Genomic DNA, 23,035 nt, shown 5'->3' with positions numbered 1-23,035 from the left:
CCCCTATGTTTCAGCTATGGTTTGGTGCAGTGTGTGTTGGGCCTTTGTTTTCTCTGAACAATATGTTGAAAGTGTATATCGTTTTATGAGTGGAAAGGGAATGAGTCGAGCTGCGTCTTAGGACACCTTACCATTCAGTTAAAATCGAAGTGAGAGTTAGAAAGAGATATTTATAGCAAGGACAACGAAAGTGATCAGAGCCACACGAAGTTATCATATATCAGCCATTGTTGAGAAGAAGTCAGGACTATTCACTTCCACGTGGATTAAAGAGTCTGGACAAATGTACTACGGGTTGCTAAACTTGCCAGCGTTTGGCGAAGGTCCGGGAAACAAAAGATCCAGAAGCCAACTTCCCCCTCGCGCAGAGCATCAAATTTTCTTCTCATACACGCCGAAATAGCAAAACAGAAAAAAGATCAGCAGTAGCGGAGAAGGATAAATAAAGATGGCAACGGTGGTGTCTACCGTCACTGCATTTCGGAAGGTTACAAGCTTTATTCATTCCTATAGGAATTTGCTTTTTTTGTTTCAATTTTGAGAAAAATTTGTCGCAAATTAAAATGGTCACCGCAGATTGAGATGTCCGGAAAGTTCAAAGTTAGTTGCAGAAAGAAAGAGAGAGACAGAGGTCAAAACCAGCACTACCCTTACAAAGTCATCGAAATTACTCCGCCGCCCAAGAACCTCGGCATCCGCTGCTTTCCCTGTGTAAGCTGGATTTTCACTTTTTCTCCTCTCTATTAGTTACGAGTTACGACTAACAGGTAGGCTTGCACTGATTAAATAGCTCCTTTGTTAACTTGCTTCCCGGCATCTTGAAGAGAATCGAGATGCTCATTTTAGTTTTGTTGATGCATATATCTCATAATAATTCATAATTTCCCGCACAATTATGTGAACATTATTGGTAAAGGTGATTTCATCAACTGCGGGTATTTTGTACAAGCCCTACTCGAGTTTTCTTCAGGATCGCTATCTTTCTTAAGGTAATAGAGTATAAGCAAAACCCACCACTTGCATTTGACAACCTCACTAATTAATTTTGAGTATCACCTTAATGCCCGCCTTCACCATCTTTTTTCTTCATTTTTTTCCCCTTATCTTTATAATTCATGTTAAGGAAATTTTATCTCCAATTGCTAGAACGAGCAAGGACATATTATTGCATGTTTACTGTTTCAAGTTGTTACTATATTTTTCTGTTGAAACCTTTTCTGGTGCAACAACAGAGAAACATTGTGGAGTCAAAACCGCAGAAAAGTTTCTATTATCTTCTTTTGATTCTTTTTCCCTTAAACTTGTTGACGGACCCTGTAGATCCTTTCAGTAGAGAGTGTATTGTGTACTATTTGCCAGGTTTTATTTTTCCTAATGTCTGAGCTAAGGATGCAATTCTTCCGTTTGAAGTAAATTTTAAAAGGACTGTTATTTTCAAACATCACCGGTGAGACGACAACCAAAATTGATTGCTGATCCTGTGAGATGGTGGTCAATATGCATGATTCACGGGATGTACCATAGACTCGAGTATTCCTGGAAATCATAAAGCTCCTAATATTTGGTAATTCCTGCCATGTATAAAGTGATTATGCACGCGTCTTCCTGACTGGAAAGCAAGTAGAGATGGTTTGTTAAGCCAACTGGGCGTCTTGAGTTGTCTTGGTGAATTTTAAACTAGCTAGCATGTTTAGCGCTAACAAGATCTAAAAGACGGAGACATTCCGGCGCCGCTGCATTTCCTTGTTGCATTCTTTTCCTCTTGCTAGTTTTTGGTGCGAGTAGTACTAATTGATTCCACACAGGATGACAGGAATTATTTGAGTAAACAACCTCACCGATTCAATGGCATGTTCATGTTAGATGTTACGCTAACGAAAGGAACCGGTCTTTGCACTTTAGCGTTCTTCTGTAATTGGTGGTGGTTGTTGTTTATTGTTTTTTTGGCAGAATGTGCAGTGCGGGGAGAGCGTGACAATTGAAGGCCGGGCTTATACGGTATCAGCTGTAACTCATCGATACCAACTCCGAAAGGGGAAGTATGAGCCTAGTGAGAAGAGGCTCGATGTACTGTCCACGGGAAGATACATTTTGAACTTGTATTTGGAAAACTTAATGGAAAAATCATAATAATCTATTCCTATTTAGCACAACATTTACTCCAAAGTAAGTAGAGAATTATGAACAGTAGGACTTTGGTGGGATGGGAGGTCAAGTGTTCAAATCTTGTCTTTCACTATTTGTTGTTATATGTGGCCTGTCACTTTAAGTGGTTTCATGTATCTGTTTGAATCGGTGGTGGTTCAGTTTTCACTGGTTTTCCCTTAGTCCTCTTCAGGCTATAACAGTAGAGAGTTATAACAGTAGCCTTAGCACATTGACCTATATAGTAGATTTGTATGATGATGGGGAATGATTAATTTAGAGTCCCAGTACTCAGCAACCCTAAATCGTACTTACTTTGGCTTGTGTTAGCATTAATGTTTTTTTTTTCCCTCCTTTTTCTTTGGGGGTTGTGTGGTTCATTTTGATGGAATGGACCAAATGTGACAGTTGAGCTGGTCCACCACATGCCATGGTTTCTAGTTCACGTGGGGCCATGTGGTACTTCGCTATTTCCGCAGACGTATCTAATCTAACAAAATTCGGCCTGCTTTGCTTAAAAAAAAAATCTCATCTCATGTGGGTGTGTCCTTATTTTTTGGTTCTTATGAATCCTCGTAATTTGGCATCATTGTATAGACCTTTTACAATATGCAACTTAGCTGTTAAAGAGAAAATGCCAGCTTAGTTTTATAACATGCCGTAAAAATTTCATGTTTATTTTATATGAGCACGTTCTGATCTAGTCTAGTAGTGTTATATTCTTGACAAGGAGACTGTGATGATTTTGTGCCAACAGCCTAGGCTCTTGGTAACACCCAGACATTTAAATTTGGATGGGGTGAACCTTGCCTCCCACTTTACTACTTAATTGTGGTTTTTTTCGACAAAAAAATTCTGTCGACTCTTCTTCCCCTTAGATTAGATTATGTTGCGAAAAAAGAAAGAAAGAAAAGAAATGGTGATGATTTTGTGCATGCAGGATAAGCTTTATTCCTAACACTAATCGCGGGGCAATAGTAAAGCCAAATTCTATCATAAATTTGGATGTCGCTGGGGGAGCAAATAGGTACTTAACGCAGGATTTATTGGCCAAGTAGAATTACGAGGTTTTTTTTTTTTTTTCCTTGTTATACGATCAAACTCTTCACTTTCCCTTTTTCCTGTGCTGTTTAAATTGAGAATAGCGAAGCATGATTTTGATTCCACCGGTCAATTCCTTGACTTATCAGCTACCTCTAAGGCAAAACGTTTAAGAAACAAACAAGAAATATAAGGAAAGACAGCGAAAACAGAAGAAACTTGGAAGCAAGGAAAGAAGCAAACAACAATAAATTTAAGGAAAGGGAGAGAAGAAAGCAGAAGAAACTCCACGTATGTATGCATTGCTTATGGGAGAGGGAGACTGACTAGACTACAAACTCCGAAGCCTTCCCAAATTAATATTTATTACGTTGTTGTCGCTTAGAACATTTAAAATGCAAATCTTGACATTATAAATTTCCTAAAACATAAAAGAAAACACCAGTACGAGTCCTCCTTTTTTTAAATTTTCCTTAGGAATTTTTTTAGACTTTCCAAACCTTTCACTATAAAAAATTATGTAATCCTTTAACATCGTGGTCCCTTTTTTTTTCTTCCCCTCTTTAAAAGGCTGTTGTGGTCTGTTTTTACTTTGCATTATAGAAGATAAATAATTATTTTCCGAAATGATTGAAATTAGAAACTTTTGGAGAATAAAAAAGGCAAGATTAACCTATAATTATGGTTCTACTAACCTTAACTAACTGAATTGCATAAAATAAACTACACAAATAAAAGGATAAGGATATCATTTACTACTATTATAGAAGGAACTGGTTGAGGAGACTTGTTCGGATCAGCCAGGCAGCGAAGCAACAATAGGGAATCAGTTCGCCCAATGACAACAAGGATTTAGACTGAAGGTACCTAATAGAATATAAACAGGAACATGCCAATGCATCAAATTTCCACTGGAATCTTCAACAATCCAAGCTATTGTCTCCTGCTGATGCACTATTTCTTTATTGTTTCTACTTTTTATGCGAGTCTCTATTTGACTGCATTTAGGGGTGTGAATCGAAATCGGTAATTCAAAACTTTGAAATCGGAATTTTTCGGAATTTTGTTATCAGAATTTTCGACCGATTGGATAGAGTACTATTTGAAATATTATTTGGAATAATTACTGTAGCACTTTTTGTGATATGATGTATGTGAGATAAAAAGGTGGTTGGGAATATAAAAAGATGGGTTGGAAATTGTGTTTATGATGCAAGCAAAATATTATTTGGGATAGAGTCACTATCCAAACAAACCCGAAGCGATTTCGAATTCACCAATTCCAAATTCGAATTCGTTCGGAATTCGGTAAATTTCGATTTCACCAAATTCATGAATATAAAAATTATTATTATTATTATATAAATATTATATTACATATATATATATATAAATATTATATATATGTGTGAAAACAAAATTGAAATCGAAATAAGAATTCCGATTTCACCGAATTCATGAATATAAAAATTATTATTATAATATAAATGTTATATTATATATATATATATGAAAAACAGATTTGAAATCGAAATAGGAATTCTGAATTCCGATTTCGATTTCAATTTCAAATTGTGAATTCGAAATAAAAAATTCCGATTTGAAAAATCTCATTACCGAATTCGACCAATTCGAAATCAGAATATCCGATTTCCATTCCAAATTACCGAATTCGAAATTCCGAATTCAATTCGAATTCGAATTCGGTCGATAAATTGGAATTTTTCGATTTTGCACACCCCTAACTGCATTGGTTGCAGTTCTCCATCTCTTCTCTTTCTAGCAAGTCACATACACGGTTTTCCAATTCTCTTAATTCTGGGACCAGTTGAATAGATTTTTCTTGAGAGATATTTCTCTGAAATGTATTGGGTATACTTTATTTTTGTTAAAGAGTATATATGGAGCAACGGTTAAAATTTTTGAGGAGTTGTTTTTGGATCTAGAAAGAAGGAATAGGAAGCTATTTTCTTGTTACTTACATATAGTCAAGAAGATTTGTCCTCAGATAGCGGTCAAAATTTTGCTTACTTCCAAAACACAAATTCCTAATTATCTTTTTATCTCACATATGTTATAGCACCAGAAGTGGTACAGTAATTGTTTCAAACAATCTTCTATCCAAACACATTAATCACGGCTTTTGTCATTAAAAACAAATAGGCATCACATTTTAGGGGATATTTTGTATGATTCGGGAACACGAGGGTTGAATTGAAATCAGACCTAATTAAAGGGGTCACTATGTATTTAAGCCTAAGTTAAACTATTAAAGGCATATCACGACGCGAGCTCTCCACTAGAGTATGTGCGTTAAAGGGCAAGACGCTAAGCGTATTAATTTGGCTTTCCGGTGCTACAGCACTCCGGCATTTACTCGGTGGAATAAACGCCAAATTAAAATATATTCAGCCCCTGCCCCAAAATCCGCACCTTTTTTTTTTAAAAAAAAATTTTACGTATTGATAGAGTGTAAGACTCACACACTTTCTTTCTTCACTTAGAAGTTTTGGAACCTTATATATATAAGGCCAAATGGAAGAAACATATTGTAGGCAATTTACGTATTCACAGGTGTCCACGAGAAGTTAAGAAAATGTAAATTGTGTCACCCTCGTTAAAGTGGAAAAGAACTACATTAGATTGGATAGTAAAACGAGAGAAATGATAAATTAATGATTTTTAATTCAAAACGTTTCACTTAAAAAAAGGGAAACTAAGTATAGAGATATCCACAACAAACATTTATAATGCGAGAAATAGGTTATTGTAAAGAAGCCCCTTGCTTGCAAAAGGAAAAAAAAAGAAGAAGAAAAACACTTAGAAAAACAAACATTCTATTCATGTGCACATTGTTGTGAAATTATCTGGTGTTGGTGAGCTAATGATGTACTAAATAATTTTCTTTTAATAATACAACTAAAGTGGGAAAGAAGCCTGACACTTTTAATATTCAGGTCAACATTTTCACTAATCCAACCAAAAGATAAATAATCATATAAACTAATAATTGGTTAGAGACTCGGAGTCTGTGTACCCTTTTTTGTATTTTACTTTTTGGGTTCAATTCAAGGAACAAGAAATGTTTTAAAATGTAAGTATAAAGTATAAACTAATACTAAGAAAATAAAAACTGTACTAAAAAAGCAAGAAAGTTGGGTATGGAAGCCTTGTTAATTGTTGATTGGGAAACATCCACAGAAAAAGGGACGGCCTTTGTATCAGAAAATTGATCGTTGTACTGTATTGTGCCTGCTTTTTCTATGCTTTGCTGCCTTTTTAGGCTTTAGCTTTGCTTGTGGCCTTAGTTTAAGGGACCTTCTTCTTCTTCTTCTTTTTTTATTTCTTCTCACGTTTAACGTTCCCAATTCCCATGTTCCGATTCCAGTACTGAAACTAAAAAAGAAAAAAAAAAAAAACAGTTTATCACCTCCCCCGCATTAAACGACGAAATTTAACCCAAGAATACCCTTGAATTTATTATACTGGCAGTGGACTACCAGTGGTAGATTGCTTTCACAAAAGTCTCTCTTGTTTCGATCGGATCTGAAAAAGACTCGAAAACAAGAAAAAAAAGGGGAAAAGCTGTTCCCAATACACAAAAGTTCTTTCGCTTTTTTTTTTTTCAGACTTCTTGGAAGGGTCTTTTTCACTCTCGCTTGTCTCAATAGTTATGAGAGATTGTCCCCCACTCCTCGTCTGCGCCATTCTCTAATCAGGTATTACCTAGAATCTCTTCTTTTGTTCTTTCTTTCTTCACTCAGTTCACTGTTCCTGCGCAATTCCTCAGAAATGATTGAACACAGAAAACTGAAATCTTTTAAATTATGCACTAATGAAATTAGTTCACAGACCTGGCATGTTAAACCTGTCCAAGATTCTTTCTTATGTGTATTCTTGCTTTTGCTGCACGTTGGTTTGATCCTTGTTAGTGATTCTTGGATCATTTTCTTTTTGGTTGTTTTGATATGGAATTTTCTTGAAGACGTAATTTCTGGACGAGGAACTTTTTGTTGGGTGTCTCTTACTTTAATTATGAATCAAGAGAGGATTTTGTTTTCTCCGTGATCCTTGGGAATTGCTTTGGCTTAATGAGTTTTTGCTGATGGTGTCTGCAATGGGATTTTTCAGATTCAGTGAATTTGATAACTTTGTTTGTTGGTTCATGTGATTATATATGCCTTTTCTTCGATTCCTTGTGTGATTACGGCTCATAACGGGGTTATTGCTAGTACCACTCTTTCGATTTCTTCAGTAGTCATTTACCAATTCTAAGGCCACACTCTTCTATATTCTATAAGCATTATATGATTCCAGTTTTGGCTAATGAAATATTGTCACCAACTTAATTGTGATAGGACACTCTCTACTCCAAATTCTGCCATGGAATCACTTGTAGACGGCGTTAGATCGCTGCCAAGGGCTCATAATTCTGTTACTGAACTGGGTTATAGCCTATCTTCTTCTGCTTCTGGGACTGGTCATCCTCTCTGCCCTCCATCTGCTAAAAAATCTGGATATGAGGGATGCTCTTCATCTTCATCCTATGTGAGAGATGTGGATATTGGAATGAAGGCAACTAGTACACCTACAGGTTCCACAATCAGTTCAAAGAACCTGTATAAAACATACAGTGACCATCCACAAAAGGACAGTGTGCCTGATTCGATGAGGCTCCACATGAGGTCAGACAAAGAGAAAAAAGAATTTTTGGGGCCTGATGATGATCTTGATCAAACAACACATGATACTTCTGGGGTGGGGGTTTTGGAATCGGAAAGTGAATCTTGCGGTAAGCATCCTGACCACAACGCAAGGAATTGTATTCCGAGCGACTTGATGGAGACTCTGGAGCTTCCTTCACATTTAAGATCTAAAGAAACTCTTGGAGTTGTAAACAGCCAATTGCCATCTCAATTGGGAGTCCACTTCTGCCCAAGTCCTCAGAATAGTTTTTACTCTGCTACACAGTACACAGAAGCTAAACAAAGTTTTACTACAGAAATCAGTGAATGCGCTAGCAGTGTTGGGAAATCCGGTGATAGTGGGGAACCTAGCAACTCCTGTGATTTTGTTGAGAGCAGGAAAACGAGTATTTATAGAGGCAGCACGGGCAGTGATATCAGTGATGAAAGCAGCTCCAGCAGTTTCAGCAGCGCAATATACAAACCACACAAGGCAAATGACACAAGATGGGAAGCAATCCAAGCTGTCAGATCTCGTTATGGAACTTTGGAAATGAAGCATTTCAGACTTTTGAAGAAAATGGGATGTGGGGATATAGGAACTGTTTATCTATCAGAATTAGCTGGAACTAGAAATTATTTTGCCATGAAAGTGATGGACAAAGCAGCTCTAGCTAGTAGGAAGAAACTTGTAAGAGCTCAGACAGAAAGAGAGATATTGCAGTCACTGGATCATCCATTTCTTCCCACTTTGTATACACATTTTGAGACAGAAAAGTTCTCTTGCTTGGTCATGGAGTTTTGCCCTGGAGGAGATTTACACGCACTTCGCCAAAGACAACCTGGGAAGTTTTTCACAGAGCACGCTGCCAGGTTGGTTTTGTATTCCTCATTATCTGTATTTTGTCAGCTTATTATGGCAATTTCAAGTTTCTGTTCATCTGAAGTATGATCAGGTATCCACTGTATAGTGAAGACAAGCTTTCTCTACCTTGGGAGGTTCCAAGGACCATTTCTGCTTACATGGAAAATAATAAATGCAGTAAAACGGCTGTACAAGTCAAAAAGTTTAACTCGTGCTTTCTGGTATTGTTCACGCATGCACGCGTTCTTCAGATGTTAATTCTATCTGAGCAATCAACTTTCAGTGCTTTTACTAACTATTTCGTTTTGAATGATTATTTCAGTGGTTATGGTTAAAGCACATCAGGATCATTTTCTGCTTCCCTTGACTAATTACAAATTTGTGTACCATTTTTGTCCTTCTGAGCATTTATCACGAACAGGCTAAAAATCATAAATGGAAGAAGAAAAGAATAGTGAAATTGTGGAAGTGGGTGCTTTTGTCTTTGTGGATGAGAGGAAGTTGACTCTCCTTAGTCAAACTGCTCTTTAAATGCTAGAAATCATGATCATTTCAGCTTCTGAACCATTGTTACTGTTCAAATCTGTTTTGGCCTGATTTTTTGTTTTCATCCCGCTGAGGGCAATTCAAACTTAATGACTTTGTTGTCTCAGTATCTGGTTCATGTGGTTAAATCTTGAACTTCCTTATATTTCTGCTTGTGGATGACAGAAGAATATGGAATGCAGTTCTAAATACTTGATTTCATTCGTATAAGTTGACTGATAAATTAGCTCAAATAATCATAAGGATGTGCAAAGACATTAAAAAGCCTGGATAAATTGGATAAAACAGGTTCAATCTATTCTTATAACCTACCTTTATGCAAGGGCTGCATACTCAGAGCATGAAACATTTTATACAGGTTATATTAGCATAATTTTCTAAAATTCACCTCCACAAGACATAAAATTTCTGCACCTTTTTAGTTGGTAACTTGTGAATTGTGAGACGGATGCCCCATTAAATAAATTAGTAGTGCCAACATGCTTACTATCACATTTGTCTACTTGTAGGTTCTATGTGGCGGAAGTTCTCCTTGCTTTAGAGTATTTGCACATGCTTGGTATCATCTACAGAGATCTTAAACCAGAAAATGTTTTGGTCAGAGAGGATGGCCACATAATGCTTTCAGATTTTGATCTTTCGCTTAGATGTGCTGTGAGCCCAACCCTTGTCAAATCTTCAAATTCTAGCTTGGAGTCCAAAAACTCTGGATACTGTGTTCAACCTGCTTGTATTGAGCCATCTTGTGCCATCCAACCAGCTTGCATCCAACCTACGTGTTTCGGGCCACGTCTTCTTGGCAAGTACAGGAAAGAGAAAAAGATGAAACCAAGAGCTGAAATACACAATCAAGTGAGTCCTCTTCCTGAGCTCATAGCTGAGCCAACAAATGCCCGATCAATGTCATTTGTGGGTACGCATGAGTATCTGGCGCCAGAGATCATCAAAGGTGAAGGTCATGGCAGCGCTGTGGATTGGTGGACGTTCGGAATTTTCCTCTATGAACTCTTGTTTGGGAGGACTCCGTTCAAAGGTGCAGGCAATAGGGCAACTTTGTTCAATGTGGTTGGTCAACCCTTGAGATTTCCAGAGTCACCAACTGTGAGTTTTGCGGCAAGGGACCTGATCAGAGGACTACTGGTTAAGGAACCACAACACCGGCTTGCATACAGGCGCGGCGCCACTGAGATCAAGCAACATCCATTCTTTCAAAGTGTCAACTGGGCTCTAATTCGCTGTGCCAGCCCTCCGGACGTGCCGAAGCCGTTCCCAATCGATGACATACTAAGAGTACCCAAACCTGACGTACCTGGCGTGGATGTGAAACCGTCAGGTAATTATTTGGAAATCGATTTCTTCTGATTCTTGTTGTACCACTGTGACAGTTGCTACAATTTCACCGTGTGATGTAATCTTCTTGGATTGGAAGGAACACCTAGCGCGGCAATTGTAAAGTGCTTTATTATGGCATTAATTGTAATTTGTAAGCAGTAGTAGTGATTAGCACCTGTGAATTACGCATGACATGTTGTCATGGAAATAGTCAAAAAGTTGTGAACTACCATTTGCTGTACTCTTTTCAGCTTGAATCACGCATGACATGTTGTCATGGAAATAGTCAAAGTAGTAGTTTCCATTTCTGATTAGAATAGTTTTCTGCTACTACGGGTTTTGTTGTGTCCTTTTTCTTTTTTGGGGGTCAAATTCTTGGTAGTCTTAAAAGGGTTGCTTCTAGTACCTGTAAATCATGCAATGAAAATGCATCATCGGCCATTGAACTGAACTACGGTCTCGCTTGGCAAACGAATTTTTATCTTAGAAATTTTTTAACAACTTTAACCACGATAACGTCAAAACACTCCTTAAAATTATAAAATACACACCTTACAATATCCAAAACCAAACAAAAAATTCTCTTCTTTCTATTATTCTTCTCTCTCCCCTCACCTCAAACACACAAAAAATTCTCTTCTTTCTTTTATTCTTCTTCCTCCCCCATCTCAACTTACCACCACAGAGCCTTTGGCAACTCTCTGGCGCCAACCACCATTTTTTTTTTCTTTTCTTTCTATCTTCTCTTCCTTCCTCTTGCCTTCCTTTTCTCCTCCCCTCCCTTCTCCCCCTTTCCCCACTCTCCCTGCCACCTCCTTTCCCAGCCATCCTCAGCGCGACTAGATTGCACATGGGGGAGGGGGAGGGTGGATGGGGGAAGGACGTGGTGGGAAGAGTGGGGAAAGTGGGAGAGGGGAGGGGAGGAGAAAGGAGGAGAAGAGGAGAGAGGAGGGGATGAGAAGGGGAGGAAGTGGTGGGGGAGGGAATGAGAAGGAGAGAGGGGAGAGAGAAGGGGAGGAGAGGAGAGGGAGGGAGAGAGAGAGAGAGAAAAAAAAAAAAAAAAAGGTTGATGCGTAATAGCGCAAGCAGTCGCCGGGAATAGAGAAGAAGAATAGTGGGGTGGGGGAGAAGGAGAGAAGAAGAAAGAAAAGAGGAAAAAGGGGAAAAGGGAAAGTTTTTTTTTTTTTTTTTGGTGTTAAAAAGGAAAGTTTTTACATAATTCAAAAAGTTTTCCTGCAAATTCTATAACAAGTTACAGTAAAATTTTAAACAAACATCCAAACTATTCGACGTAATTGTTGTCCAATTTGCCACAACTAAATATAAAATTGAATCTGTACATACTATACTATGAAAATAGATCAAAGATTTTTAATTTGAATGTTTAAACCGTCAAAAGCTATTGTTTAGTAAAAACCAAAATGTCAATGAGACATTTAAACATTGATAATCTAGTAGTCAAGGTCGATGTCTACGCAAAGTTCGCTTTATATGAGTATCTTTTTAATTAATGTTAATACAATTTCTTCTTTGATACTAACAAATTTACAGGGAAAATAGTCTCACTTTCTTACTCTATCTCTTTCTTTGAAGTATAAGTGGGAAGTTTCGAATTCAAGATCTCTCAGTTACATTTCTTCCTCCTATATCATTCAATTTATCTCTTTCTCGTAGAGTCTAACTCTTATTTCAAATCTAAGCACAATTGGTAGTTTATTTGTAGTATTCTTGAATTGTAATTTATGGATTCGTACGATATCAGTAAAAAAAATTTCCAAATCAAATGATCATATTGTTGCAAACCAAAATTGCTAATTAAAGACAAGAAAATTGTTAGTGGCTGAATCTTTTGCCTTCACAAAATTACCTCAAATCATAAATGTGTATCTCGTTCTATACCCATTTTACGCATGCCGATCATGTGCCTTCTTATGAGTTTTTAGTTGAATTTAATTTTTCTTACACTAACAGTATATATATTGTGAGTACTGAATAAATGAATGATAATTATATAAAATTTAACTTTTACGCATATATATCATGAATTTAACGATGATTAATATATACATTACGAATACAGTAATAGCGCGTAAGATTTACTCTTTTTAATTGAGCGTTACCTCCTTGCCCAGAGCAACTCGTAATTTCCCTCTCGATCCTAGGGCGGGCCTCCCCAATTTTTTCAGCTCAAGTGTATTAGTAATGTTTAAAATGCATATAAATACCTTCTCACGCGCAGTTCGTTTCCTGTCCTCTTTCCCAGTCGCATTTTTCTGGTCGCGCTCCGGTCATCCAGGAAAAGTCTCTCCTAAACCCTTCCTCTCGCTGAAGCGATCTCCAGCTATGGCCTCCACCGGAGAAACGACCCAGTACTTTTCTACTGTTTTGCCCGAGGAAGATGATCTCAAGTTTGGTTTTAAGCGGTCGGAGATGTACCAAAGCAATCTCGCCGGCACAGTTGACCCCTACGAACGTCACCTCTTCCTCTGCTACAAATCTCATGACTCCTGGCCTTCTCGTGTTGAAGCCTCCGATTCCGATCTTCTCCCCAAGCTTCTCTCAGCTGCTCTTAAAGCTCGCAAGGCTGATATCAAAATCAAGGTTTATACTCTCAATTTCAGGTTTTCATTTTTGGTCGAAATTTACGAATTTCTCTGCTGCTTTGTCGATTTCATATTACATAATTACGCAGAAGAGATGCAGTTTTAACTGTATTAGCTTACTATATTTTCATGTTTCTGGATTAATTTGAGTAATTGATTGTGTTTTGTATCAGAGTTTTTGGAGATTACTCTTGTATTTTCGATATATTGTACTCAATTTATTTTCATATGTTGTGGTAGGCTCGTTTGACCATATGCGAAGGGCTTGAGGACTTGCAATTATCGGATGGAGATGTTTTGGTTTTCCCTGATATGATCAAGTACAGGTAATTAATTGACTAATACTTCTAGTGTCTGACTTTCATTTTATTTATTCATTCATTCATTTATTTTATTTTTATTTTGTTATGAGTAGTACTATTGGGTTTATGAATTTAGGTCATACTTTGCTGGCATCTTCCATGTTATGCTTTTATCCATGTAACTTTGATGTCCTACAAGTGAATTTCGTTTGTATAGTTGTTTTACTTGCTAAAGCTTTAGTTCACGAGTATAAAAACTACAACTGTTGTCATCATGTGTTACAAGTGTGTTCTTCTAGATGGTTGATGATTCTCTATGTGTCTCTATATATATGCATGTATGTTAATTTGTTTTTGGTTTTGTTTGTTGAAGAGATTTGAAGGACTCGGATGTGGATGGGTTTGTGGAGGATGTGCTTGTTAATGGGAACTCCTGGGCTGCTGGTAAACAGGAGGTTTTGACTGGTTCATATGTTTTTGTTTGTGCTCACAATAATCGAGACAAAAGGTGTGGTGTTTGTGGACCTGTTCTGATTGAGAAGTTCAAAGAAGAGATTGACTCCAGGGCTTTAAAGAGCCAGGTGTTTGTGACTGCTTGCTCTCATATTGGAGGCCATAAGTATGCTGGCAATGTGATCATTTTCAGTGCCAATGCTCAAGCGAAAATTGATGGCCATTGGTAATGACTTGATTTTAAAAAAAGTGTGTGTGTGTGTGTGCGCGTGTGCGTGCATTTTGTTTGTTTGTTTGTTTGTTTTGGATTTGGAGTTTCTATTTGCTCTGATTTGGTCCGGCTCTTTATCCCATATGTATTTTGTAAAGCTCTCTGTATTGAGCACTCATCAGAGATGTGGTAAATTGACCGCTTATCAAAGACATGAAGAACCAAATCATCAGATCAGTGATCTTTGGTCTGTTGCAGATTTTTTTTTTTGTGATGAATTCTTTTTCTGATCATGCAGGTATGGATATGTTACGCCTAATGATGTGCCTGAACTGCTTGATCAGCATATTGGGAAGGGAGAAATCATTGAGCGAATTTGGAGGTTTGTCTTCATTTCTGCTCTTTTTAAATTTTTTCCTGACCTCACTCCAGAAGATTTGTTGTTGGACTTGTTTTGCATGTACCACCGTATGGTCCCATTTGTTTTACTTTTTTACTTTTTGGGCTCTGTCTATATTTCTGAGAATGTCTTCATCAATATATTTTTTGATTTTCTTGTACTCTGGTCAGATTACTTCCCTAATCTTTTAATCTTACCTGGGTCAGAATTCAAATTTGTCCGCATACCTTTTAGTAGGAGACAGGTTCTCATTTTCCACCATCAGATGGGACATTATTTGGCAGTTTTATTGAACTATACTGCACGGGATTGTTCATCTCCCAACACAAAATCTGTGTCAAAAGCTGAACACAAATTTATCTTCTTCTTTCTTTCTTTCTTTTTCTTTTTTCTTTTTTCTTTTCCCAATCTAAGTTGGAATGCTGCAATCATGAGGTAACCATTTAAGGATGTTGACAACCGAGCATTTGAGTTTTAAAAACATTTTATTTTTGAGTGCAACATATAACATCCTTTGGATGGAATGTTTCTTTTCTTGACATGAATCTTGGATACTTATCTACATAATACTTGCCCAAAATATTGATATCTTGCTATACAGTATGCTTTTCAGAAGATGTAGCTTTATACTTTAGAAGTATGAAAGAGAATGTAGGAGTAGAACATTCATGTGTAGCCACGTATATATTACTATTGAAGTTATTGCCATCTAAGCAAAAGAAACTTTTTGACATGCAGACACTGTTAAAACATCAAAATTTGATCATGTAATTTATGCCCTTGTGTGATGTTTCTGTTGTCTACTTCAGAGGCCAAATGGGAGTTACTGAAGAAGCTGAGAACGTGCATCAGCAGAAGCTTTTAAATGGTACAAGTCTTAACAATTATGCAGAGAAGCCACAAGAAATCAGAAGCGAGGAAAAGAATGAAAGTAGTTCAAGCTGTTGCCAAGGTGCTAATGGAGTCTCATGTTGCAGAGATGTGAATTTTCAGGAGAAAGAGGTACAAAAGGGAACAGGAAAGCTCTCAAACTGGATTGGAAGATGGGAGCAGCGTGATGTCCTGACAACTGTTGCTGTCCTTGGAGCAGTGACTACCGTTGCTGTGGCATTTGCTTTTTACAAAAGGTCAAGGTGAAGTGTTGCCTTGGGCATTCTAGCTACATGTTTTGCATCTAAATTTTGAGGTCGTATGCCTTGGTATGTTCTGGAGAGGTTAAGTTGCACTAAATAAGATAATCGTGAGAAGCACGTACTTGTTTAAGAAGATACTAGTTACACATTCATCTCTACGTGAAGATAAATGTAGAGAGTAGCATATGATGAAGATAAAAGATTATTACCTGTTCTCGCTGTTGCTTGCGTTTTATAGACGTTCTTTGGTGCTTAGTTACTACTTCAGCTGCTTTGTACCGCTCGACCCCTTTCTAAGTTTCTCTCCTATTGCGACATTTATTTTTCCTCCAATTTTATCTCTATGGAGCCAATTCGTTTCAAATATTCCTGAGGAGAGGAATATTATTATCCCTTCCTCTCCTGTTGCAACATTATTACCCTTTCTAAGTTATCCTGCTGACTGGGGAAACCCAGCACTGGGAAGGATAACTTCGGGTGACAGCAAAAATGCTGCACGAATAAAGAAATGTAGCATAAAAGTTAATAAATCGATGATTTCTAGGGTATTGGCTCCTTATTAAGATCACCCTTTGACTTCTTATTGAAATCATCCTACACCTTTGACCTGAAATCAAACTAATTCCACTTCCAAATTTTCGTAAAAAGGATTACAGCATCCATTTTAAAACATCAATATTAAATGAAAAACCCAGAGGATCCTCCATGAATTTTTTTTTTTTTTTTTTTAAATCCTGAGAGAAAAGTAGCAATTAAGTAATGGAGTGTGTGGTGTTCATAGATAGTCCATTGTCAGAGAGGTCTAAATCAAAGTGGGGGGAAAAAAATACGGGAGGCAATAGAAAACGTGATTACCTACAATAACAGTGGCACACGCAGAAGGTGGGAAAAGATTAAAAATTACTACGTCCTAAGTCTTGCAATCATTTCCTCCACAAGTCTCAGACCCGTCCCAGTTGTGTCTCCTTTATCAATCTGTTGCATAACATGTTCCAAGAGCCGATTCTTTGATCGTTCCTCTCGCGTACGACATTCTGAGAAATCTCTAAGAAGTTGCAGCAGAGCTTTGGCCTTTTCCCTGGCCTTCGATGTCCCATCAACACTCAATTGTAGCAGCCCTGGCATAGCGCCTTCCCTCAAAATCATTCCTCTGTATCTGTCCCTACAACTTTGGCACATGACCAGTAACGTAGCTGCAGCGTGCTCTTTGCATAGTGGTGTACCTTCTTCGACGGCCTCCACTAGAAAGTGGATTACAAGAGGAGCAGTCTCAGCAACCTCCTCCAGTGCAATCTCTGACGAGGAAACCATCTTCTCCAGTAATGCCATCGCTTTCTCAATTATCTTTGATTGTTTTCCGAACTCATACATTAGTTGAAGCATGGCTTTTACCATACCAGAAGAAACAATAGATGGGATTATCGGAGGATAGGTGGAGAGATTGTGAAATGTGGATATGATGTCGAGCTTAGCCTGCACGCTTAGATTCTGGAAACCGCGTTCTTCTGCCAATTGGGAATTCAGGGATCCAACCAGGATCGGGATAGCCCCAGATGCCGCGATTGCTAGCTTGTTAGCGGAGCAAGAAGAAAGAACCAAGAGGGCTGCTGCTGCAAGGTCAATCAATGACTCTTTTGGGCGTTGAATGATCTCCAGCAATACTGGTATGGCACCAGAATTTGCAATTCGGATCTTGTTTCTGCAAAATCACAGTAAAATTAGATGGGGAACAATTCTACAGCCAATGCCGTCGGATGCAATTTCAAAGACTGCAAATTTTAACTGATGCAAACAATACCTTTCACTGTGAAAAGCTAGACAAAGCAGAGCACAGAGTGCCGCTTCAGTGGCTTCATAATCTTGCGTACGAAGCATCGTAACGAGCCGAGAAATGATCCCTCTTTCTGCTAACTTCTGTCTTAGTTTGGTTGCAAGTTTACCGAGTTCTCTGGCAGCTAAAATCTGAGCTTCCCGTTCATTAGATAGAAGGGCTTCCACTATCACGTCTTCCATGGATGGAAGCCCTCTATCCCCCTCAGTCACTTCTCAACTCTCTTTTATGTGAAAATGAAAATATAGAAATTTAGTTTAGTGTGTGTATTTGATTGCTTCAAGGTGGTGTAAGGTCTGGCTTTTGGGAGCCTTTTTTCATTGTTTGGATTAGAAGCAAACTTGCTATTCCCTACTCAGCTTTATGTCCATTCCTGAGTTGGAATTCCTTGGAAGTACGTCTTTTACTTTCCTTTTATAGAAGCAAGCACTATCACAGCCTTTTAAAGTAGGTAGTAGCGCCAGTATTAACTCGTATAAATGGGGGGGATCCTCTTGTAAATATTCTTACCGAGAAATGGTCTTATATAATATATTCTCAAAATTATGATGAGTTCTAAGATTTTTTGCAGTTTTCAATACCAACGGATAGGATTTTAGACTTGAGATGATCGATGGCCATGTTCAAAAGATAAAAGAGGAAATATGGGATGATTGACCAAACAGAAAAGTATTTTAAGCACAATAAAATATTCAGCTCACTGGAAATTGGAATTGTCTCTTTCCGGATGAACATGGCTTATGCTAGGTTTCCAAAATCCAGAGATGACGTCTAATGAAGCATGAAAAAGAAAAAGTTCTGTGCTTGTGTTGTGGAGGCCCGAATTGCTTAGGAAAACATATAGTAAATGACGGCAGCCTTTGTTCCTGCAAAGTTACAATAGGAGTATCTCAGCTTCGCTTTGGCGGCGGCCACAGTTTCTAAAACAGAAGATGCCGCTCATGCCTTGGTTAGGAGTATTAGAAATCTCAAATCTGATTGGGAAATGTTTCTCTGCTCAATCTTTTCTCGATTCCTTGACCAAAAAGCAGTCCTCCTCCTGGTCTGCCGGCCTACGTGATAAAAACGTCCGCACTGTGGCATACAGAGAACTTGGCCAAAGAATGATGAATATACCCGAAAAAAAAAAAGACTACATTGCAACAGAAAACTGCAATTAAAAGGTTTGCATATTTATCGACTAAATAGTGGCCCCATCATAAACAAACTCCGCACCCAAATTGCAAATGTTGTTGATATCAGCAGTGTTTTGATTTCTTTCCCGATGCGCATCGAATAAATGCCTACGTCCTTTTTTTTTTTGGAACAAATTAAATGCCCATGTCTAAAAGACAAAATATCACATCTTGCTGTGCTGTATCAAGTCCAATTAGCTTCTTACATTTGATCAAGACGATGTGGCCTCATTTACCATTTGTATACAAGAGGAAAAAAAAACAGCTGAATCACCACTCAGCTATTTATTTGCATTGTAAAGCAAAACACCTGGGCATTTGAGACCCCGGCACGAACCCAACACAGATTAACTCGTTACTCTTTTCTACCCCCAAAAAAAAAAATTATGTTAGCCACTTCTAACGTGGCTGTGCTTGTTCCAGGGGAAGCGTGAGATGAATTTTCTTGATGCTGCAAACCGAGAAATCCACTAACGGTACGGTGCTTTATTTGCACGCCTCTTCCGAAGAACAAATTTGTGCCTCGACCAAAGTCGCGTGCAGTTAGGGAATAGTTGTGTATTGCTTCTGTGAGGGCACTTTCGACTGTAAGTATGATTCAAGTATTTGCTGAATAAATACGCTTCAACTTACTGCAACAAGCTCTAGCCTCCACAATGGAAATGGTTTTAATACATCTACAGAATGAATGTAAATTGCTAAGCGAGCTGAATTGATATGAAACCATCATAGGAGACGAGCATAAGGAGCAGATATACAAAGCTTAGCAATGCCTCTCCAGCGTCCAACCACGCCAGACATCCTCATTCCAGGGTTGGAGGGGTTAAAAAAAAAAAAAAAGGAAGAGATGAGAAGCATCGTACCTTGGCCGCAGCAGAGGCCAAAACATGGAATCCACGTCCCTCCAAGCAAATAGGTTGGCATTTCTTCAGTTATAAGAGGGCCTGCAGATGAAGCAGCTTAAAAGAAGTGAATATCTGCTTTTCAATGCAGAGCTGTCGAGCAAACTGCTCTAAGAAAAATAGCAAAGGCATATATCACTTGCATTGCTACTACCTTGAACCAGACCATGCCACCCTCCAGTATAACAAGGCATGGTTTACGAAACTTCCTGAGGTTTTAGGCACAACCATATCATTCCATCATATAACCTGTCAACGTCAGTAATATCAGGTTGGAGTGACCGCCAATAGAACCAGTAAGAAGGACCATACCTTCAGCCACCAGCGCCCAATCAGTCGGCATCATCTGGTGGATGCTTCTGAAAGAATTTTCAGCTTCCAAGGAAAGGTCATACACTTTGAAAATAGGCTTTCCAGAAGTTCATCTATTTAAACTCAAAAGTTGTTAGCACAAGTTCATATCTCGGCCCTTCTTCCAGGCCAATGCAGAGTACATATCACCTAGCAATGGCCGTGTTTCAGGACATGAAACCATCCTCCTTATCATGCTGCAGAAAATCCAAGTCCGGATTGTAACCCTCTTCTCTCATTTTAGTATGTATCACTGACACCGCATCATAAATCTGTTCAGAATTTGGGTGATATCTGTCATTAGCTACAAAACTGCAGGTCTCGTCCCTGAGTTCAATAATACTTTGACCTGATACCTTCTTGAATTGTTTTTCCTTCACAAAAGTTCGAACTCTAGCTGCATTGTCCCACTTTCCATCGACAGCATACATATGAGATAATAGAATGTAATAACCAGCATGATTGGGGTCCAAGTGAAAGACATTCCTGGCAGCAACTTCAGCCATCTCCATGTTCTGATGAATCCGTGAGGCACCAAGTAAAGCCCCCCATACATCAGGATGGACTGGTAAGGGCATTTGGTTGATAATGTCCATGGCATGGTTCAAATCTCCATTCCGGCCAAGCAGATCAACCATTATCCCATAATGCTTCGATTCAGGTATCAATTGGTAGTCATTGATCATCATGTTAAATAACTTAGTTGCTTCTTCAACTAGACCTGCATGACTACATGCGGATAAAATTGAAAGAAAAGTCACATTGTTTGGGCTAACTGTTGAACTATTAATCATCTCATAAAACAATTCTAATAATTCCCTCCCTTGCCCATGAAATCCATAACCAGCAAACATAGAGCTCCAAATAACAACATCTTTTTCTTTCATCCTTTCAAAAACCTTGATAGCATCACCCAAGCTACCGCATTTTGCATATGCTTCGACGAGCGAAGCCCCAACAAAAGTGCTGTTGTCAAAGCCACCTCTGATCAAGTATCCATGTAGACAACAAGCTTGTTGAAGAATTCCTAATTCTGCACAAGCTGTGAGAATTTTCACCATGATAACAGCATCTGGTTGGATTTGAGTACAAAGCATGTCCTTGAACAGTCCCATTGACTGACAGGCAAGCCCATTTTGCACACACCCACATAAGATAGCAGACCAAGAAAAAGCATCCTTTTCAACCATCCTTCCAAACAGCTCAACAGCATCATCGGGGGAAGCGCAACTCATGTACATATCGATTAGAGCTGTAGCCACCATGACATCCAACTCAAACCCTTGGTGCACAGCAAGTTTATGTAACTTCTTGCCCAGCTCCACGTCATGAGCAGCTTCACAAGCTTGCAAAGCGCTAATGACAACAACTGAATTAGGTTCAACGCCTCTAACCATCATCTCATCAAAAAGTTCTAAAGCGTGACGTGCATATCCATTATAAGCATAACACGAAATCATAGAACCCCATGAAATCACATCCTTCTCTTCCATTACTGAAAACAAATTAGCTCCAGCTTTAACAGATCCGGACTTTGCATAAAAATGCAACAGAGCATTGAGCAGAGACAAGCCTCCAAATTTCTTCCTAATCATAAAGCCATGTACACTTTTCCCAGCATTCAAGTCCAACAATTGAGCACATGCGGTAACAACACTAACAAGCACAATTGGGTCCGGAGTAAGACCTCCCACCATAACCATTCTAGAAAAAGTGTCCAATGCCTCGTCAGGTTCGCCATTCTGCTGATACCCAGTAACCAGTGTAGTCCACAAAACAACATCAGGGATATCATAGTCCCCTAAAACATGTGAAGCGTCATCGAGATTTCCACATTTTGAATAGAACTCAATAAGCCTAGATCCAACGAATAAGTTAGAGTCAATAGACTCGTTCTTCTTTATGAAGCCATGAATCTTTTTTCCAAAATCAAGAGCTCTCAAGGCGGAACATGCCTTTAGTGCAATGGCCACAGTAAAGTAGTCAGGCTTTTCGAAGGACAACATGTGGAAAAAGAGGGATAGCGTTTCCTGATATTGTTTGTCCGCACAGTAGCAATTGAGCATGGAGTTCCAGGTGTACGTAGTTCGCTGGGGCGTTTCGTCAAACAGTCTGCGAACTGTGGTGAGAGGCACGTAAAGGCGGTAAAGATGGTTGAGTTTTGCCGCCCAGAAGACATCGGAAATCAGACCGGTTTTTAGGACGATGGAGTGCAATGAGGCTAGCGATTTGCCATCTTTACATGATTGAAAGAGGCGGAGCAGTGTTTGCCAAGTTCTCATAGAATGCTAACGCGCAGACATTTCAGAATGCGTGCACTTGTTTGGTTTGCCAGCCTCCGACATCACTCGAGCCGCCCCCTCCCCGGGCCTTTCTACACGCGTAATTAATTTTTGAATGAACCGATCCAAATAGTAGTGAAATGTAAGGGTTTTTTTTTTCTTTTTGGTAGATAAAATAGTGAAATGTAAAGTCATGCCCAAAATCAACCAACCACAAGGCTATTTTTGGGTGCAGGTGAAGTGATTTGATTTCTTAATTTGCATTCGTCTTCGAGATTTTCTGAAAATTTTACTGAGCAGTTGTAAAAATACATGTTTGATCCGGTGATATTTTAGTTCTTTTCGAAATCTTCATTGGCTCATTTGGACCTACTCCTTTCCCTTTGGTATAGAGTAGAAATAAGAGTACAATAAAAAAGCTATCTGTTGATCAAAAAAAAAAAAAAAAGGAGTCGTGCCCAAAATCTTTTTTTTTTTTTTTTTGGGTTTTTAACCTTGCATTTTTTTAAGTAGTGAAATGTGAGGATAAAAAAAAATTTTGGACACAACTTTGAGACCACCAGCCCATTATAAGAACTTCAAAAATTATCCATTTATTATTCAAATTGTATACGCTTTTTATCTGGGGCAAAATTTTACACTTCCTTTTTTTTTTTTTTTGGTTTACTGTACAAAAGTAGTAGCACGTGTCGGATTGTTTGATTATTTAGAAAAATTTATTTGTTTATATTTTTAATTATATTTATATTTTGTATATATCAAATCAAAAAAATATTAT

General features: G+C 38.4%; 5 protein-coding genes across 6 annotated transcripts; 3 read left to right on the top strand and 2 right to left on the bottom strand.

Annotated features, from left to right (window-relative positions):
• Window positions 1–163: 163 nt before the first annotated feature.
• LOC113723078 (uncharacterized) lies at window positions 164–2,474 on the top strand. Its single transcript, XM_072050277.1, has 3 exons — window positions 164–487; window positions 577–711; window positions 1,951–2,474. The coding sequence occupies exons 1-3, from the start codon at window positions 449–451 to the stop codon at window positions 2,128–2,130; spliced, it is 354 nt and encodes a 117-aa protein (XP_071906378.1). The 5' UTR covers window positions 164–448; the 3' UTR covers window positions 2,131–2,474.
• Window positions 2,475–6,358: 3,884 nt separating this feature from the next.
• On the top strand, window positions 6,359–10,931 carry LOC113722994 (protein kinase PVPK-1-like). Its single transcript, XM_027246242.2, has 3 exons — window positions 6,359–6,905; window positions 7,545–8,744; window positions 9,792–10,931. Exons 2-3 carry the CDS (start codon window positions 7,570–7,572, stop codon window positions 10,642–10,644), a joined length of 2,028 nt encoding a protein of 675 aa, XP_027102043.2. The 5' UTR covers window positions 6,359–6,905; window positions 7,545–7,569; the 3' UTR covers window positions 10,645–10,931.
• Window positions 10,932–12,745: 1,814 nt separating this feature from the next.
• Window positions 12,746–15,936, top strand: LOC113722986 (altered inheritance of mitochondria protein 32). Its single transcript, XM_072050261.1, has 5 exons — window positions 12,746–13,215; window positions 13,458–13,543; window positions 13,893–14,198; window positions 14,482–14,565; window positions 15,393–15,936. The coding sequence occupies exons 1-5, from the start codon at window positions 12,817–12,819 to the stop codon at window positions 15,718–15,720; spliced, it is 1,203 nt and encodes a 400-aa protein (XP_071906362.1). The 5' UTR covers window positions 12,746–12,816; the 3' UTR covers window positions 15,721–15,936.
• Window positions 15,937–16,468: 532 nt separating this feature from the next.
• LOC140007568 (U-box domain-containing protein 45-like) lies at window positions 16,469–18,053 on the bottom strand. Its single transcript, XM_072050264.1, has 2 exons — window positions 17,515–18,053; window positions 16,469–17,415 (listed from the first exon to the last, which is right to left on the bottom strand). The coding sequence occupies exons 1-2, from the start codon at window positions 17,727–17,729 to the stop codon at window positions 16,620–16,622; spliced, it is 1,011 nt and encodes a 336-aa protein (XP_071906365.1). The 5' UTR covers window positions 17,730–18,053; the 3' UTR covers window positions 16,469–16,619.
• Window positions 18,054–18,872: 819 nt separating this feature from the next.
• LOC113723100 (putative pentatricopeptide repeat-containing protein At3g01580) lies at window positions 18,873–22,489 on the bottom strand. 2 transcript variants are annotated; one of them, XM_072050260.1, is made up of 4 exons: window positions 19,937–22,489; window positions 19,779–19,873; window positions 19,586–19,666; window positions 18,873–19,399 (listed from the first exon to the last, which is right to left on the bottom strand). In XM_072050260.1, the coding sequence occupies exon 1, from the start codon at window positions 22,255–22,257 to the stop codon at window positions 20,143–20,145; it is 2,115 nt and encodes a 704-aa protein (XP_071906361.1). In that variant the 5' UTR covers window positions 22,258–22,489; the 3' UTR covers window positions 18,873–19,399; window positions 19,586–19,666; window positions 19,779–19,873; window positions 19,937–20,142. The 2 variants fall into 2 exon arrangements, with proteins under 2 accessions (XP_071906361.1, XP_071906360.1); XM_072050259.1 differs by having other exon boundaries at window positions 19,779–22,489.
• Between the last annotated feature and the right edge of the window lie 546 nt (window positions 22,490–23,035).

Source organism: Coffea arabica, chromosome 5c (genome assembly GCF_036785885.1).
Source record: "Coffea arabica cultivar ET-39 chromosome 5c, Coffea Arabica ET-39 HiFi, whole genome shotgun sequence".
Taxonomy (NCBI): Eukaryota; Viridiplantae; Streptophyta; class Magnoliopsida; order Gentianales; family Rubiaceae; genus Coffea; species Coffea arabica.
Note: the sequence above shows the minus strand (reverse complement) of the source record. Positions and strands in the feature narration are given on the sequence as shown.